Source organism: Myotis nattereri (assembly GCF_964212035.1).
Source record: "Myotis nattereri genome assembly, chromosome: 14".
Lineage (NCBI taxonomy): Eukaryota > Metazoa > Chordata > Mammalia > Chiroptera > Vespertilionidae > Myotis > Myotis nattereri.
In genome coordinates this window covers 30,037,674-30,056,747 of record NC_138089.1, presented here as the reverse complement: position 1 = coordinate 30,056,747, position 19,074 = coordinate 30,037,674, and the positions used below count along the sequence as shown (strand labels likewise).

Below are 19,074 nucleotides of genomic sequence, written 5' to 3'. Positions count from 1 at the left end.
AGGCTGACATTCTTTCCACAGTTATTTGGGGAGGGGGTGGGGTCCTGTCCTGGAATCTCTGTGATGCTGGTTTCTGTCATGATTTGGAGACCATCATGTAACCCAGAGGACCCCGTTAGGTCGAGGCCAGTTGTCAGTGGCCCCCCGAGAGGCTGCACATGGCTCGGGCGCAGGCCGCGGCGGGCTCTGCCCTGCACTCTGGTGGTCCCGTGGGTCTCAGTGGCAGATGTCCGGAGATAAGAGCTTGGGGACCGCCTAGGGCAGGAGCTGAGCCCCCAACCCCGGGAGTCACCCCTGTTGTGATTTCCTGGCTCTCATCACTGGCACCCAAAGCACTGACTGGATTCTGACAGTGGCTCCCCATGAGGCAACACGAGCGAGAAACAGGGAATGATGAGGAATGAGGGTAACAAGAAAAGGCTGGTCTTCTGTCGTGGCCCAAAGTGGGCAGGTCACAGTGGGAACTGTGGATTCCCCCGCTCCATCTCGTCTGTGTAAAACCAAGTGTCTCAGCGTGTACAGATGGGGATTTGATTTTCACATTTTACCTGTAAACCCGATTCCCACCCCGGCCTTTCAAAACAAATACCCGAAGGCAGATAGCAAAGCTGTGGGCGCCGGTGTTGTGGTTCTGGTTGATACTTGAGAACTACACGCAGACATTTTTATATTCAGGGCACGGTACAGACAGATTGGGCATTTAAGGCAACTTAGTGGATTGAAGAGCACCGAGGGAATTGTGGGAATTGCCTGTGAGAACAAATCATTATTCCTTGGCAGGCGGGCGAAGGAGAGGGAATTGAAGAGCTGTAGATTACCGGGAGGAAGAAGTCAGGGAAATCAGGTGGCAGCACTGGGGGCCATTGTACAGATGAAGGAAATGACACATAGCAAGCAGGAATGCCTGCCTGAGGTCACGCGCAGCGAGGCGGGACCAGAGCCGGCACCTGACCCCAGGTCTTCGCCGCTGTGAACCCCCAGCCCCACACTGCCTCCTGCATTCAGAACCATGGACAGCTGTGGGGCAGGGGACTGAGGACAGGCTATGATGACCCTGGAAAAGAGGAGCCCCACGGAAGAGGTGACTACAGACCCCCAAGGAGGCAGCCAGCTCAGCCTGAGGGTGAGGGTGAGGCAGGCCCGGGAGCCAGGAGGGTAAAAAGCCGATGGTGGGGCCTCACCTGGGTCTCACGCTCTTTTCTGGTGCAGTCCGTGGCGTGACTTGTGGGACACCTGAGCCCAGAGCAATCGAGACAGAGTTGAGCCCACATTCTAGCCCAGTGATGGCGAACCTTTTGAACTCGGCATGTCAGCATTTTGAAAAACCTTAACTCTGGTGCCGTGTCACATATAGAAATTTTTTGATATTTGCAACCATAGTAAAACAAAGACTTATATTTTTGAGATTTATTTTATATATTTAAATGCCATTTAACAAAGAAAAATCAACCAAAAAAATGAGTTCGCGTGTCACCTCTGACACGCGTGTCATAGGTTCGCCATCACTGCTCTAGCCCCATCGTGCTTACCTTCACTGGATCCCCAACAGCTACCTTTAATCTGCCAGGTGTCTGTGTGATCAGACAAGAGCTGACCGACGAAACAACAGCTTAAGGCATGGAGGGCAGGAGGCAGGGGTCTGGAGGCTGCCTAACTCCCTGTGACACGGACTCTCCCCGTGGGAAGCCTCTCTTTCTGGAAAGGGCCTGTATTGGCACAGTTGGCTCATGTCAGGCCCCCATCCCTGGAGCAGTCGGCATGGCAAGCACAGGGCCCTGGAGGAGCAGCATGACACCCCACCACACCAGGCAGCTGGCCTGGGGGAGGAGCCACTCCCCCAAAGGAAAGGAGGGGTGGTGGTCTGACCCAGGGGTGGGGGCCCCCACAGCACTCTAGCGAAGTCAGTTTTGAGCCCTGGCTGGTGTGGCTCAGTTGGTTGGGTGTCGTCCCATGCACCAAAAGGTCGCCAGTTCAATTCCCTGTCAGGGCACATGCCCGGGTTGCAGGCTCAATCCCCAACAGGGAGCATGCAGGAGGCAGCCATCGATGTTTCTCATATCAGTGTTTCTCTCTTTCTTCCTTTCTCTCTGAAATCAATAAAAACATATTTAAAGGGGGAAAAATCAGTTTTGAGGTACTTGTAACGGGCTTGCATACAGCAGGTTCTTCAGGCTAGAGCTGCATGAAGAAGGCCAGGTATGCAGCTAGATTTGTGTCCTCTGCCCCCTGGCCAGACCCCGACATGGGGAGATGAGCCAGAGACCATGGGCATTGGCTTGGTGCCCTGGAGGAGAGGCGCTGGCCTGTCTTTGGACAAGTCTATGACTCCCAGCTAACAAGCTGGCTGCGGACACCTGGCTGTAACATTACCTGCGGACCCTGTGGATCACTGAGCTTGGGGAAGTAACTGAGGTGGCCTGCGGCCCAAGGCCAGAGCGGGGCTTGTGGGCTAGGTCCTGGCCCTGCCTTTCTCTCCTTTTCTCTATTCCGTGGGGACCATCAATACAATAAACAAAAATGAAAAGAAGCAAATCATCCTGAGGTGAGCCATCTCCTTCCGGACACGTTCGTAGTGCTGTGGGCTCTGGGGGCCACACAGGGCACAGCAGATGGTATTAAATGAGATACATCAGACACCCATGCCTCACCCTTCATAGATACTCAAAGCTGGTGGTTTCCTTCCTTCGTATTCATAGAATCCAGAGGGTGTTGGGAAGGAAGTCATCCATTTGAATGAAGTTAGTTCTTCCTTCCCCACTGTGAATGAGGCCCCCCTGGTGTCGCATAATTATCAGTGAGCAGAGGGTCATGGCATCGAGAAAGAGGCAGGGCACAGTGGGGGCTCAAGAAGCAGTTCTTGGAGGGAACGCTGACTTCTTGCTACACTGAAGTCTGTGCCGCGGGAGAGAATAGTTATTCAGGGTGAAAATGCAGCCATGCTCGGTGCCCCCGGTGACTGCATGTGTCGTGACCTGTTTGCCTTCCCTTGCAGTCCACCTCATCCCGGTGTCCGTGGCTAAGAATGGAGTGAGTAGCAAGAGTCGGAAGAGAATCATGCCCGACCCTGTGACGGAGCCCCCCGGGATGGACCCGCTTTACGAAGCTCTCTTGTATTGCAACATCCCCAGTGTGGCCGAGCGCAGCATGGAAGGTAGGCCTGCCTGCGCTGCCCAGCCTGGTACCTGGACGGACACCCCTCTGGGAATTGGCTCTTCAAACAGCACAGCGTGGTGGTGAGGAGCGCCCGGCCTGTGCGCAATGCCTGCAGCTGCCACTAGGCTGTGCCCTTGAGTGAGTTCCCAGGTCTTAGCTTCCTCACTTCTAGCGCATCACCCCCAGCTTTCCTGAGTAGGCTCTCAGGGGCTTAGGACGTCCTGCTGGTGTCTTGCAGGAAAGGTGTGGGAAAAATATGATTTCCACGTTGAATTTTGCTTTTTTGAGAGTGTACCAAGGAATGATGTTGAATCTGTTCGTGCCCTGCCTTGTTTGATGAGAGATTTGAAGAAGACGTGTTCACTGTTCACTGTTTCCGGGCCTCCCGTAGTCTGTGGTTGTGAGCGAGGACACAGGAATATTCCTGCCCACATTTCCCGGGCCTCCAGCTGGCCACCATAGCCTCCCTGTGACTTCTGGGGAGCCCACTCATGTCCCTCTGCCCTGCCAGCGAGTCTATTCAGAGCCCCCCCCCCCAACCCGGACCCCAGCACCGCACCCTGCTCCCCGTTACCCCTCCTCACGTCAGTGCAGTGAAAAGAGTTGACACTTCCTGAGTGATAACAGTACAATGTGTCTGTCTCTCTCTCTATGTCTGTCTGTCTCTCGCAGGTCATGCTCCGCATCATTTTAAGCTGGTCTCGGTGCATGTGTTCATCCGACATGGGGACAGATACCCACTGTATGTCATTCCCAAAACAAAGCGACCAGAAATTGACTGCACTCTAGTGGCTAACAGGTAAATTGCACTTAAAAAAAAAAAAGTTCCTTTCAAGAATCTGTTCTCTCTGTCCTAATCATGATGCTGACTGGGGAAGGACGGGATGGGGAGTGACCTGTCGTGGAGGGAGTACTGCTCACCAGGAGTCTGATCTCCAGGACAGTCCTGCATGTTGCTGCCATGTCGCAGTTGAGAAAAGAGAGGCCCAGCGAGGCGAGGACACCTGTGTGAGGCCACACAGCAGATAAAGCCCGGGCCGGTCTGAGGCCCGCTCTCCCACCCTGCTGTTCCTCAGTTTGAGAAGTGGCTGGGCGTGGTGCAGTGCACACTGGGTTAGGAGGCCTCAGACCGGGCTCAGCTCTTCCATTCAGGGCAACAGGTGAGCCCCTTCGTCTCTGGGAGCCTTGGTCTTCTGTCTCTGAAATGGGATGGCGACGCTGACCATGCAGAGTTGGGGTGAGGAGTAAGTGAGATGATAGAGGAGAAGGAGCACTATCATTTACTTGCAAAGCCATATAACTGGATTCTGTTACTTCAAATATCCACAGGGGTAGAGACAGCCTGCTCTTGGTTGAGAGCCCTTTGGATGAAGAATAATTGAAAAGAGTGGGAACGGTGCATATGGAAATGGCATGGCTCTAAAACTGGAGGCACAGTTAGCAATAAAAATGATGGGCCAGGCCTCAGCAAACGTGTCTGGGGATGCGTAACACCCTGCACAGAATGTGCCGAATGAGGAGAGGGGACGGAGGGAGTGCTCAGTGGGGAAGATGTTATTTTGATGGGATGCTCCCGGTTGCCAGCCTGCCCCGGGCAGCCTGGTGGAACCACGGATTGCCCCCCCGCAGCCGGGGCTGTTCTTTCCAAGTGGACCACAGTGTGAACCCGGGAGGCTCAGGTTAACTATTCGAATCTCAGGCCGTCTCATTGCCCAGCATTATGGAGAAGGTGAAGTGAACCATCTTTGGTAAAAACATGAAATACTGAGCGACTGCAGGCTTTCCTGTGTTGTTTCATTTCCTGCTGGAGGTCACGATGCTCGCAGTCTGGGTGTTTGTGTTTTCTGTGCTCAGCGAGCATGGGGGCATGTCCCAGGGCCCGTGTCGGTGCCACGCAGACACTGGCTTTCCTCCTCCCATCTCTAGCCTTCTGCGTCAGCCTTCCCGTTGGGACCCTCTGCCCCTGCCATTCCCACCTTTGCACCTGCCACTTGGCTTGCTTGTCCCCCACGCCTGCTTGGCCCACTCCCACAGCTCCTTCAAGGCCCCCCAGAGATGCTGGCTCCTCCAGGAAACCTCTCCCTGCATGTGAGAATGGGTCCTCCGCTTGTATCAGGCACAGCCAGTGCCTCCTGCAAACTGGACAGGAAGACACATGGGAACGGTCTCTGAACAAAGTATTTCATCATCAGACCTTACCAGGCCTGAGGACTAGGGCAAGGGTGGAGGTCACTTGCTGTGCTGGTATTAACTGTTCAGTTCCTGGATCATGGGGATGAGCTAGGCAGCCGTGGGCAAACTACGGCCCGCGGGCCGGATCCGGCCCGTTCAGCTGTTCTATCCGGCCCGCGGAGCCGAAAGAGCGGAGGGTTCTCTTGCTCTCCCCTCCGCTCCTTCACCAGCAGCAGTGTTAACATGGCAACGTCGGGAAACACGGCCACAGCTCCTTCTTCTGAGTCCAGTTTAAGAACCCATTGTGGCCCTCGAGTCAAAAAGTTTGCCCACCCCTGGGCTAGAGCATCCAGAGTGGTAGGAGGGCACAGGGTGGGGTGCAGGGAAGGCAGCTTAGGGACGTGGGGTTGCTAGATCGGGCACAGCGGAGTTTCTTTGTGTTAGCAGCTGGCACAGTCCTACCTTTGCCTGCTGGCTGGGTATCCACCCTTTGAACAGCCCGGGCACAGATAGGCTACTGGGCCTCTGAGCTGGCCGGACCCAAGACAGCCTCCAGGACTCAGGGACAGTGCCCTGCTCTATCCCTGGCTACTTGCAGCTTCTGGTCCTCTTTTTCTATCTGCACTTCACCTTCTCAGAAGTGAGAATTTGAGAGGCTCGGCTCAGATTAGGGGTCAGTCACTGTTGCTAGAAGGTCCCTGGGCACTTGAAGCTCTGGGGGCCATTCTGGTCGATCCCAGAAAAGGGGCCCATTGGGCAGGGCCACCGGGCAGCAGGCAGGGCCTCCCCCTGTGCACCCTGGGACTTCACAACTTGCCTTCCCAGCGTGATTGCCTCTGCCCTCCCCACATCACCAGCTTCTCCTTCCTGTATCATCCATGCCCAGCTCGAGCCTGGCATGTAATAGTTGTTGGATGGGTTTCGTTGCAGAATGAATTCAGGATCTAAATGAGAATCACAAGTCATAATTGCCTGTCATATGCGCCTATCAGATTGAAGTCTCAGCATGGAGTCCTGTGAGGCCGATTAGCCTGTATGCGGGGAAGATCTCTTCACGCTCTGAGCCTCGGTGTGCAGACCTGGAGCGCGGGGGTAGTGAGGCCTCCCTTCCCACTAAGGTGGGAGAGCAAGGCCCTGAGCCTGGCCCATGCCAAGAGCTTGATAACGGGGTGACGTGTCATTTAGCACAGAAGCCTGCAGGTCTCTGAGGGCCAGCCTCTCTTCCTCCCTGAGTGGCCGTGGTCATGAAGCCAGGACAGGTCCCAGGGCCCCTCATTCTGTCAGGGCGATGGCAGGGTGCACAGATGGGGCCATTTCTGGGGCTCCCATTTGAGAGGTATCGTTTCTGGGGACCAGCTGCCCTGGCTGCCTCTGCCTTCATTGTCCCTGGCCTTGATCTTGTGGCCTAGTTTGATCAAACATTCTGTATTTTTAGGATCTACTTTTAAGTCCTTTGCAGAAAGTGGGTGGGGCATGCATGTTTAATTCATGCATGTCATGTAATTAAGTCCGTCTTTAAATAAAAACAATAAATGTCCATTCACAAGAGTGGACAGGACTCCCAGCCATTTGAATCCACTTCAGGCCTCTGAATCCCCTGGGACCGTGGGATCGGGGTCACCAGCAGTGCCTGCCGCCTCCCCAGGTGCTAGTGCGGCTTCAGGAATTACTCATTTTTATGGCCTCCTAAAAGGCAGTGAGTCCTGGAGTGTGGCCGTTACTCTAGCCCAGTGAAGGGGGATGTCTGGGCTGTGCACAGCGGGGAGCCGGATGTCCATTCAAGACGGTCACCCCAGTGTTCCCCTTCACAGTGGCACATGGCGTGGCTCCCGAAGTGTTTGTAGCCGAAGCTGTGTCTGCGTGAATGCCCTGTGCCTCATGACAAAGGTGCTCTCTTTACCCTCACGGGACTATGTTTAGCCAGCAGTAAGGTTATTAGCCATTAACATGCTATGTTTAGTAAGTGGTGTCTTTTGCATTCATGAATATGAATTCGATACTCTTTTCTACATCCAAAGAAGAAAAAAATAAATCAATATTTTTATTCAATGAATTTTATTCTTTTTTTTAAATATATTTTATTGATTGTTTACAGAGAGGAAGGGAGAGGGATAGAGAGTTAGAAACATCAATCAGCTGCCTCCTGCACACCCACAACTGGGGATGTGCCCGCAACCCAGGTACATGCCCTTGACCGGAATCGAACCTGAGACCTTTCAGTCTGCAGACCGACACTCTATCCACTGAGCCAAACCGGTTAGGGCATGAATTTTATTCTTAAATGCATGTCATGTGCCAGGTGCTGTCACATGTACCTGGCTCATGTACCAGGCTCATGTACCAGGAAGTGGCATGTGAGCAGGCACCTAAATGAAGTGAAGGAGCTGGCCCTGTGAGGATCTGGGGGAAGAGTGTTCCAGATGGCGCGTGTGCAAAGGGCCTGAGGCTGGAAGAGCTGGGCATGTCTGAGTAACACAAAAACAAGTACGTGGCTGAACAACAGGAGGAGTGAAGGGGAGAATGGGCTTCTAAGGATTTAAAGGTGATTGCCCTCAGGGGGCCTTGGAAGAGCACATCAGCCATTTGCCTTCTCTTCCATAAGGGAAGTTTTTCTTCCGTGAATCCTCATCTCACCCTACCACAAGCACGTTTTCACGAATGCGGTGAGAAACACCTCATTAAGCAGTCGGATTCCCTGAGAACCCGGGACATCTCAGCAAACACTTCCAGTCGTGAAATTCTGTTTCTAAAATTGGCAGCCCCGCTCTCCCAGATCCGCAGACATCGTCGCCAGCCTGAAAGAGTGGCCCGCAGCAGGGCGGTTGGCTCCTGGGGATGCGTGGCCTTTGTTTATGCGCATTCCTCTCGGCAGCCTCATTATCCGTTGGAAATTGTATTTCCGAGTTTGCAAATATTTACACGTTTCAGCCTCAGGATGAAAAGCGCAGGCTCTGTCTGCATGCAGAGACAGCCCGCCCGGCACAGTCCTGGTAAATTACCAGACCGTCCTGTACGACAGGATTAGCATTTTCTAGTTCCAAAGCCTATTTTATAAAAGATGGATTTTTTTTCAGCTTTATGTTTCTGAAAGATATTAAACCTATTCTGGCAGCCCCTTTTCAAGCATTGTCCATGTCAATTGGGCTCTCAACAGCAGGGGTCGGCCATTAGAGCAATTTCTCTTTGCTGCTTTTCATGCTGATTTGGTTTAGCTGGGACTAGTCTGTCCGCTTCTGTTCAGCTGGAAAATGTATACACATTCATAGGCCATTTTACTATTCAAAGAGAAGGTGTAAATATTCATAAGTCATCTCATCATTCAGAGGAATTGTGTCTATATTCATAGGTCATTTCATTATTCAGGGAAATGGTGTATTAGTGACTAGAAAGATAAATTAAATCTTGATTTGCCACATGTGCTCCATGGCAGAAATATATAAAAAAAAAAAAAGTCAGGTCTCATAAACACATCGGTGTTATTGTTTTGCTATTTGTGACCCCTCCCCCCCACATGAAATGACATATTGTATGTGCAAAAGACATAGGAATTGTAGAGAACTACAGAGATCTTGGTTTTCTTAATCAGTTAATTTTCTTCAAAAGAGCCTTCCCAGAGGTCAGATAAGTTAAGGACTAAGAGTTACCCAGGTGAAGGTTGAGGTGGGTTGTTTTTTTTAAAAAAATATATGTTTTTATTGATTTGAGAGAGAGAGGAAAGGAGGATAGAGAAGTAGAAACATTGATGACAATTATCAATTGGCTGCCTCCTGCACGCCCCCTAGTGGGGATCGAGCCCACAACCCGGGCATGTGCCCTGACCCGGAATAGAACCAGTGACCTCTTGGTTGATGAGTTGACGCTCAACCACTGAGCCACACCGGCGGACAGGGTGGGTTTTTAGGAGGAAGAGGCAGCACGTGGCAAGTCTTGAAAGCGTGAAAGAACAAGTGTGTTGGGGGAACAGAAGTCATTTGGTGGCTGTGTGTGTCCGTAGCTAGGATTAGAGTGGAAAGGGCTGGGGATCCCTGAGCCTCAACGCGAGGTGGGGCCAGAACAGACCAACAGGCACGCGTGGCCCCTTCCAGAGGCAGCATGTGGACGAGCAGTGACGAGTCGGGGTTGTCTTTTAAGGGGATCGCGCTGGCAGATGAGAGGGGCAGGATTAGGCTGCAGGTAGTCCAAAGAGGAACCCGTGCCATCCAGATAGAAGCTGCCTGAGCCAGAACCCAGCTGGTGGCTGCAGGGATGCAGGAGAGAGGTGGGCAGCCCCTGGAAGACACGTGTGCAGGATGGGGGAGGGGCGGGGGGCAGGTGGCCTGTGTAGGGGCAGGGGAGGGACAGATGGAGGACTCCCAGCCTAGGCCTGGCATCTGGAGAGGGAGCCTGGAGGGGCGCAGGCTGGGAACCAACAGTGGAGGGCAGAGCTGACTCCCAGGGGGATGGGCACTTCAGCAGAGGAGAGGCGCCGGCTGGCCTTGCAGAGTGGGGTGATGCGTAGCCATCGGTGGTTGAGTGATCACGAAATTGGAATTTAAATGCGATTGAGCGATCGCCTGTTGTGGGGGTGGAAGGGCACACACTTGGGATTTTGTTTGCTGAAGCTGAGACCATTGCGGACGCTGAGGAGCATGCTGACCTCTAGATCTGTGTTGTCTCTTTAGGAAACCGTATCACCCGAAGCTGGAAGCTTTCGTTAGTCACATGTCAAAAGGATCCGGAGCCTCATTCGAAAGCCCCCTACATTCCCTGCCTCTTTTCCCCAATCACCCGCTCTGTGAGATGGGAGAGCTCACACAGACAGGTACGTGTGACAACCGTTCGCACACACTGGGGGCGAATAGCGAATACTCCGGGGCCTGGCGCTATGGGCTCACAGAGCAGATAAGGACTGGCACTCAGCAGCTCCGACTGAGTCCACCAGCATTCCTAATTAACATCTGATTTCTAAAAAAACACACAAAACAAACTTTATTGTTATTACAAAGGCAGTATATGTTCATGGAAGAGAAATTGGGAATGACAATTAAGCAAAAGGAAGAAAAATAGCACCTATAATCCCACCAAAGTAATTAGTTTTCTTTCTGTGTTCATGCATGCGTGTGTGCGTGCACACACACACACACACACTCACACACTCACAGTGGTATCTTACTAAACACACAGTTTTGTTACCCACTTTTTCACTTGGTATATTGTGATCATCTTTCCCTATTCATCAACAACACCATTTCTGATTGCTACATATTATCCCACTATGGCTGGGCCATAATTTATACAATTAATCCCATGTTCAAGCAAAACACCTGGTAAGTTTCAGTGTGCCAGGTCTCAGCGAGAAACAGGGCAGATCCCCGCTGAGCGAGCAGTTTGTTTGGTCAGACCACCTTTCTCTTGCAGCCCTATTTGTACTGTTGTGCAGCCAGCTCGCTGTCAGAGTTGTGGTGAGTTAATTGTGGGATCCCCTTTGTTGGGAAGAGAAAGAAAGAGCTTCCGGTTTCCTACTTCAGTCTGGGACCTCAGAGGACCTCTGCTTGGTGCCAGCTTTTGGGGAAGAAATGGGAGGACCTATTGGCTATGCTCTGTCTTCTTGTTCCCCAGCATCGTAGGACCTCAGCTTTGATGGGAGGAAGGTCTCCGTCCTGTCGCGGGGAGAATGGTAGTGACGGGCAGAGTGGGGCAAGCTGAAGGCTCTGGAGGGCCAGCCTGGGAGAAGGAGTTTTTCTGAAAGCTTCTGATAATTAGTTCCACGCATACAGATTCTGCATTGGATTAACACAGGAGTCATCCTACCAGATCCAGCGCCCCTTTTATTAGCAAGTGAAGGCGCTCCCTTAACTATTCTCAAGTGAAATTCGAATATAATATAATCTTTCTACATACATTGTCTTACAATATATCAGATGCCCTAACTATAATAGAAAGGAGGGGAAAGGGAAACTAATTTATTATAGAATTTTATGTGCCTCAGTGTAAATGCTTGGGCACACCTACACTAGAAACGGGAATGACGGAATCAGTTGCTTACATGTAAGTATAGATTGCTGACTGACAGCTACCAATACAGACTGACTGAAAGGTGTATTGGTGACTTTAATACCAAGTGTTGGAACATTTTTTAAAAATATATTTTATTGATTTTTTACAGAGAGGAAGGAAGAGGGATAGAGAGTTAGAAACATCGATGAGAGAGAAACATCGATCAGCTGCCTCCTGCACACCTCCTACTGGGGATGTGCCCGCAACAAAGGTACATGCCCTTGACCGGAATCGAACCTGGGACCTTTCAGTCCGCAGGCCGACGCTCTATCCACTGAGCCAAACCGGTTACGGTGGAACATGTTTTGTTTTTACAAGTTCTGATGAAAACAAAATACAATTGTCCCGCAATTAATATCAGGTTTCTCAGAAATTCATTGGATGTTAATGTTACGCAAAAATGACTTTGTGTTTATAGATTCAAGAAAAGTGAGTTCGCCGTAGCTGGTTTGGCTCAGTGAAGGGTCCCGGGTTCGATTCCGGTCAAGGGCACATGCCCAGTAGGGGGCGGGCAGGAGGCAGCTGATCAATGATTCTCATCATTGATATTTCTATCTCTCCCTCTCCCTCTCCCTTCCTCTCCGAAATCAATAAAAATATTTTTAAGGTGGGTTCTAGGCTATATAAACAGATTTTTCACGTGTGGGAATGTCTTATGGGACCGAGAACAGTTCCTTGTGAAGACTGTCCAGTGCCCTGGCCACCACCCACTGGTGCCAGGAACATTATTTCCCATATTATTGTGACAGCTCAGCCTCCAAACCCTCCCTGAGGGCAGACCCCGGCTTGCTGAGAAATATTACACGTTTTAGCCTCAGGATGAAAAGCGCATGCTCTGTCTTCTCTTCCATAAGGGAAGAGATGGGGTGGACAGGGCCAGCGCCGGCAGTGGGCGCCCAGGAGCGCATACCCCAGATACAGTTTCTCCCCTGTCCGCTGTCCGAGCAGACAGCGGACAGGGGAGAAGACAGCGTGCGCTGCAGAGCGGACAGTCACTTGGCTTCACCTTAAGCTGTCTTATAAGGGTTCACAGTGACTTCTATTATAAGGGGTTCACAGTGACTCGCCGACTGTGAGGGCGAGAATATGAGCAGGCCTCTGGAGACTGGATCCAGGAATAAAAAGTCTGCCTGTCGCTGCCTCCGTGGTTTTGCCGGGTGTCTGTCAACAGAGTGACAGTCCTAGCCACACCCACAGTTGGGCTGGCAAGTCCACATTCTTGAGAGAGAGAGTCCGAAGGGGTCCTTGAGGGTCAGCGCCATCACCTGGCTACAAGGTCAGGGTGACTGTGCATTGAGAGTGGGACCCAGCCTTTGGGTCCAGGGGCCGTCCCCTGAGAAGAGTAGGGGGGGCGGGGCTGAGGGGTTCACACACGTACTGACAGTCATTCATTCTGACCTTTCTCACTGATTTCTTGTCATCATTATCATATTCTAAATTAGTATTACTCTAGAAATATTTTTTGCAGTATTGTTTGCTCCTGGTCCCTTATTCTCTCTTAATGGCCAATTTCATCTTCTATTTTAAATTTTATTTTAAGAAAGCCTCGCTGTGAGAGCAGTCATTTGTCACTGGCACACTTTGGCACCCACAGAGACTACGTAGGAACAGACTGCTCACTGGTGCCTGCTCTGTTCAAGGTGCTGTGGCAGCTATTGGGTGTGGAGGAGGGGAGGGGAGGGGCTTGGGTGAGTAAGATGCTCCCCTGCCTGTCCTAGCGGATCCCTCAGCTGCAGTAGAACGGCACACACACACACACACACACACACACACACACACACACACACGGAGACCAGCTACTGCTGCAGGCCGCAGGGTCGTATAGGATAAGCACAGGCTTTGGAAGATAAGGCAGCCCCGTAAAATGGGGCTAATATCTTCCGGACAGGGCTGGTGGTGAGTGAAATTCGATAGCATGTGGAAAGTGCCTCGTGCGAGGCTCGGTGAATGCTGCTAACGGCCCAGAGGTCCAGCAGCCTGTGGGAAGGGGAAGGAGTTGTTCGTGTGACCCGGGGGAGGGAGAAGGAAGACTACAGGGAGGCAGGAGTGGAGCCCGCGCAGGAGGAGGGTTGCTCTGGGCAGAGGAGGGTGAAGGGCGGGAATAGCAGCTGCGTGTGGAGAGTATAAGAAGTCCTAAATGGCTAGAACTTAGTATTTCTGCATGAAAATGTCGGGACTGTGACAAGGGACTAAGCGCACAAGGTTGGGGCCAGATGGGGGCTCCGTTCTGCTACTTCTCAACTGTGAAGGGCCTCGGTTGCCTCACCTAGAAAATAAGGGAAATGGGGAGAATGATAACTCTTTACTGGCTTTTTGTGAGGATTAAAGGAGAAAGGTCTGGCCCGCAGTAAGCACTCCACCTTTAATATATGCAGCTAAGAATGTGAGGTAGGCGCAGAGGTGAACTAGATACAGATTCTTGATGTTCGTCACTCATGGTTTGCCTCATTTGGCAAGTCATTTGGGACATGCTAAGGCTCGCCCCAGCCCCGATCTCGGAGGGAATTCTGCTCTCAATCCATATTCTTCATTCAGAGCAGGACTTCCTTTGTTGGGGGCGTTTTCTGAGCTATTCCCCTTCCTGGGCCAACAGTGCCCTCTGCCTCATGCACTTCAGCCTTAAGCTGTCTCATCTTGGCGGTGGAGCTGTTCAAACCGTTTGGGCATCTGAATAAGTGATATGGCTGGTCCTGGGGCCCGCATATGGTTCCCACTCTCAGAGAATGCATATTTGTTACTGAAATTGCATCCCATTGGCTGGCAGGCGAGCTTGCTTTTATCTTGGACTGCCTTCTCTTGCTCGAAGAGAAGGCCTTTTTAAAAAAGACCATTTATTACTGTACTGGGGTTCAACGCTGAAACATCTTAAAGATAAACTTGAAATTTTTGCTCCTGCCCATGTTCCATCCACACCCTTTCTGTGCCCCCATCATTCCCAGGTAACCATTGAGATCAGTTTCTTGTGCATCCTTCCCAAGTTTCTTTTGCAGAGCACAGACAACTACAAATATACATTCTTATTTTCCCCCATTTTTATTTGCTGATTTTAGCGAGAAAGAGAGACATCAATATGAGAGAAAAACATGAACTGGTTACCTTCCAAATGGGTCCCGACCAGGGATCGAACCCGCAACCTTTTGGTGTATGGGATGATGCTCCAGCCAACGGAGCCACACCAACCAGGACCCCCCATTTAAAAGGAGCAAAAGAACATACTGTCCTGCACTTTGCTTTTTCCCGCACATTCTCTCTGTGTATCTGGGAAATCATCCCATATTCGTTCTGAGAGTGTCCTTATGGACGACTGGGAAGGCCCCAGCCAGGCCAGGCAGAACGTACCTAACGTTAGCAGAGGGGACTTCCCAGCTGAGAGGACTAAGCAGCCAGCAAGCGGCCTGTTCTCTTCCTGATTGAGTTCCCGGAGTTCTCCCTGCGGGCTGAGGAATGCCATGTCCCTGGGGCCAGGGACAAAGCTCTCCTTAGACCTGTGACACCTACAGCCTGGGCACCCCCCCACCCCCACCCCAGCGGGTGATTCCTTCCGTCCGAGGCCGGCCAGTCACAGGGTCTCCCACCGGGAAGGGGCTGGCCTAGAGGGAGGGTTGAGGCAGAGGGTCATGGTGCTCCCCAGAAAGGCTGTGGGTCCGAGGACAGGGCTCACTCGGCTCGTCCCTTCGCGGATAACTCCAAGGTGCCCCCCAGTCGTCAGGCTGGCGTGAACCCATTCTCACAGCCTCCACACAGTGGGCAGCAGGCTCGATCCCATGACCTCCCACTGCTCTCAGGTGGCTGGAGCTGGGCTCTGACTCAGTTTCCCTTGCCGTTCCCTTGGCTGAGCTGCTGGTCAGGACAGCTTGTGTCGCTCTGTTCCAGGAGTTGTGCAGCATCTGCAGAATGGCCAGCTGCTGAGGGACATCTACCTAAAGAAACACCAACTCCTGCCCAGCGACTGGTCCCCCGACCAGCTCTACTTAGAGACCACGGGGAAGAGCCGGACGCTGCAGAGCGGGCTGGCCCTGCTGTATGGCTTTCTCCCCGGCTTCGACTGGAAGAAGGTCTATTTCCGGCACCAGCCCAGCGCTCTGTTCTGCTCCGGAAGCTGCTACTGCCCCATGAGGAACCACTACCTGGAAAGGGAGCAGCGTCGGCAGTACCTCTTACGCCTGAAGAACGGCCAGCTGGAGAGGGCCTACGGGGAGATGGCCAAGGTCGTGGACATCCCCACCAAGCAGCTGCGGGCCGCCAACCCCATCGACTCCCTGCTCTGCCACTTCTGCCACAACCTCAGCTTCCCCTGCACCGGCAACGGCTGCATCGACATGGAGCACTTCAAGGTGATCAAGACCCATCAGATGGAGGACGAGAGGGAGAGGCGGGAGAAGAAACTGTATCTGGGGTATGCGCTCCTGGGCGCCCACCCCATCCTGAACCAGACCGTCGGCCGCATGCTGCGAGCCGCCGAGGGCAGGGGCGAAGAGGTCTTCGCCCTCTATTCTGCTCACGACGTCACTCTGTCCCCGGTCCTCAGCGCCCTGGGCCTGACGGAAGCCAGGTTCCCGAGGTTCGCGGCCAGGCTGATCTTCGAGCTCTGGCAGGACAGGGACGAGCCCAGGGAGCACGCCGTGCGGGTTCTCTACAACGGCGTCGACGTCACGTTCCACACCTCCTTCTGCCAGGACCACCGCCGGCGCTGGCCCAAGCCCATGTGCCCCCTCGACAACTTGGTCCGCTTCGTCAGAAGGGACATGCTGGTGGCCCTGGGGTCTGGTAGCACTAATTATTATGATGCCTGTCACCGGAAGGGATTCTAAGAGGTGCAGAGTCCAGCACTCACAGAGTCTATGTCCAAACAGAGGGGTGGGAAAGGTACACTTCTCGCTCTAGCCTTCGCTAAGGGTACAAGGTTATTGATTTCCATGGCTAGGCACTGTGCTTGGGAGCCACACAGATGGCTTTCGGTTGAACAATGAGGACATTGTTGAATTCGGGTTCGGGAGTTACTTGATACACAATGACCAATTCACAGAAAGAGGAAGGTACTTTATCATCGCCAGACTTTGCTTAACTATGCCAGACTATTTTAATACTCAGAGTTGCCAGCCCACATGTGTATTCTTCTGACCTGCCAGTGGTACTGTGCCATGGGACCCGCAGACCTCAGCCCAAATGTGCTTAATCTGGGACCATCTTACCATGTCCTTGTTCGGTGAAATATTTCCCCAAGTAATTTTGTAAAATAGGGCTTGACAGACTTTTTCTGTACAAGGCCAGAGAGTCGATAGTTTAGACTGTGCAGACCAAAAAGCCACACACAGTCTCTTGCCACAACTCTTTCGTTCTGCTCTTGTCACGGGAAAGCAACCACAGACGGTACACCCAGCGTGCACAGGTCGCACAAAACAGGCCGTGGGTCAGGTGTGGCCCTGGGGCGATGGCTCGCTGGCCCCTGATCCAAAACACGGGCTCTACTACAATTGCACTCTCAGCACTTTGAGAACCGGGTGGATACCAAGAATTACTCAGCAGTGCCTCCGGTCACTTCTGCTAGCAACACAGAATTTGGTCTGTACCTGTTATAACAAAACAAAGGGAAATACACATTGAACCAGAAGGAGTCACAGAAAAGTTGTCAGAATAATACTTGATGTTCATGATGATTGTGGTATGATAGTTTCAAGGATGTTTTGAACATTTGTCTGCTGTCGTCTATTTGCTGTATATGCTGAAATTTTTGTATTCCATTTGGTATTTTTATAGTCTAGGAGAATATTTTCTGAGACCCGTTTTAGATGTGCTCTGATTCCCTTGTAATATTCCATTTGCTGCCCCTGGTTGGTGTTCAGAAGGGAGCCAGAAGCTGACGACAGGCACTTTCTTCCAATAAAACGAATTATGGCTTATTCCCTTGGACAAGCTGTAGGATTGGATCAACTTTTAAACCCTTTTTGTGAGTTTTGAAAGGTAAATTCTAACTGATTTTTAAGTATGTTTTTTGGAAGAACTTTGGTACTAGATAGTTAAATAATCTTTATAAGGTATTTTGTATATTAGAAGCAGTGATTAAATCTGTGGTTTCTGAACTAATGGTGCTAGTTCTGTGCGAAGAGATGTCACGTGCAAGCGAGGTTCTCCAGTGTCATTGATATCCCCATCATTTCTCTTTGTTTTTACCCAGTGTTGCATTTAAATACATGTTTCTATGAATAAATTTGATGAATACTTGTACGTACCACTAACGGTTTGTACCTCTAAGTCACTGTGGTTCTTTTCAAGTGAGTGCCAATATTTTTAAAATTTATCCTTTTTTTTTTTGTATAAATGAAAATGTGCTAAATTAGAAAACTCTACAGCACATGTGGGGAAGGGAGGGCCAGGCCCTATGGTGCGCTGCGGCCACTGTCAGGCTGCGCTGGGCCCAGCAGGGACAACGGTAAGGGACGTCCTGCTTCCTTCTCTCAGGGCAGCAGTGAGCTCGCTGGGCCAGGAGGACGCGTCCCAGCTGGTGGCCTGGGGCCGAGTGAACATGTATCTTACCTGCTTCTATTGCTGACCACCTTGTGTTGTCTCTGGAGTATTTAAAGCCTACACAGGTGTTTTTTCTCTCTCGCAGTATTTGAATTAGAGCTGCTAAACGCAGCTTGAAGAACATAGAATTGAATCAGAAAATGTTTTAAAAATTAGTTTGCAACACCTGTTGGTAAAGGTAAATATTTTGGCTAAGAGCCCACATGGAAAGTGTTGTAGATACAGGTTTTGCCTCGGTGATGAGAAAAACAACCTTTGAGGGAAAACGGCTTTGTTTTTCTGAATTGTTGCCAAGGCCTTTTACAACGTGGCAGCCCTGCTCACACCCAGAGGCCGGACACTTAGGTAAGAACTTGAGCTTAGGACACCCACCGTCAGTTCCCGCTTTACTTTTCCAGGGCTCCTCTTGACATAACCACGTAGAGTTATGCCTGCAAAGAGTCAGTGGCCTCCGCCCCGGCCGCCTTGTAGGTTATAGGTGTTTCCTCCGCTGTTCTCTGTCTCCTGCTGCACGTGACCCGGTGGAGGACTGCCATTCCCCCAGTTGCACCCCCCTAACTGGGATCTGTAAGTAATAAATCTTGTGACGACTTCCTTTGTGTGGATGTATTGAAACTGCGCCTTCAATCAAAACGGCCCGTGGGTGGGTTTCACTTCCCCAAAGTGAGCTCTTGGATGCTGGGGGAGCTACCTGCTGCCTGTGTGGGGGTGGCTTGTGCTTCCTCGTTCAATAGACCACAATCTGTGTGTCTTCCCCCTCCCCCCCCAGATTTTTAAATTTTTATTTTTTAAATTACGGTTCACATACAATATTATACTAGTTTCAGGTATACAACATAGTGACGAGACATTTATATTCTATTTTTTATTTTTAATATATTTTTATTGATTTCAGAGGAAGGGGGGGAGGGAGAGAGAGAGAGAGAGAGAAACATCAATGATATGAGAGAATCATTGATCGGCTGCCTCCTGCATGCCCCACACTGGGGATCAAGCCCATAACCCAAGCATGTGCCCTGACCGGGAATTGAACCGTGACCTCCTGGTTCATAGGTCGATGCTCAACCACTGAGCCACCGTGGCTGGGCTATACTATTCTTAATGTACCAGTTCCAGCTTTTCAACACAGCCTCCCAAGACATTGTATGTGCACAGCATTAAAATATCTTCCTTCAGATCAAGTTCTAA

General features: G+C 51.4%; 1 protein-coding gene across 1 annotated transcript in view; it reads left to right on the top strand.

The window, feature by feature from the left end:
- The window catches only part of PXYLP1 (2-phosphoxylose phosphatase 1), a 65,776-nt gene extending 48,179 nt beyond the window's left edge, over positions 1-17,597 (top strand). Inside the window, exons 3-6 of the mRNA XM_081106136.1 lie at positions 2,993-3,151; positions 3,826-3,952; positions 9,987-10,126; positions 15,235-17,597. Coding sequence (XP_080962262.1) covers positions 2,993-3,151; positions 3,826-3,952; positions 9,987-10,126; positions 15,235-16,172 — 1,364 coding nt within the window. The 3' untranslated portion in view covers positions 16,173-17,597. The remainder of the gene's footprint in view (positions 1-2,992; positions 3,152-3,825; positions 3,953-9,986; positions 10,127-15,234) is intronic.
- Positions 17,598-19,074: the final 1,477 nt, after the last annotated feature.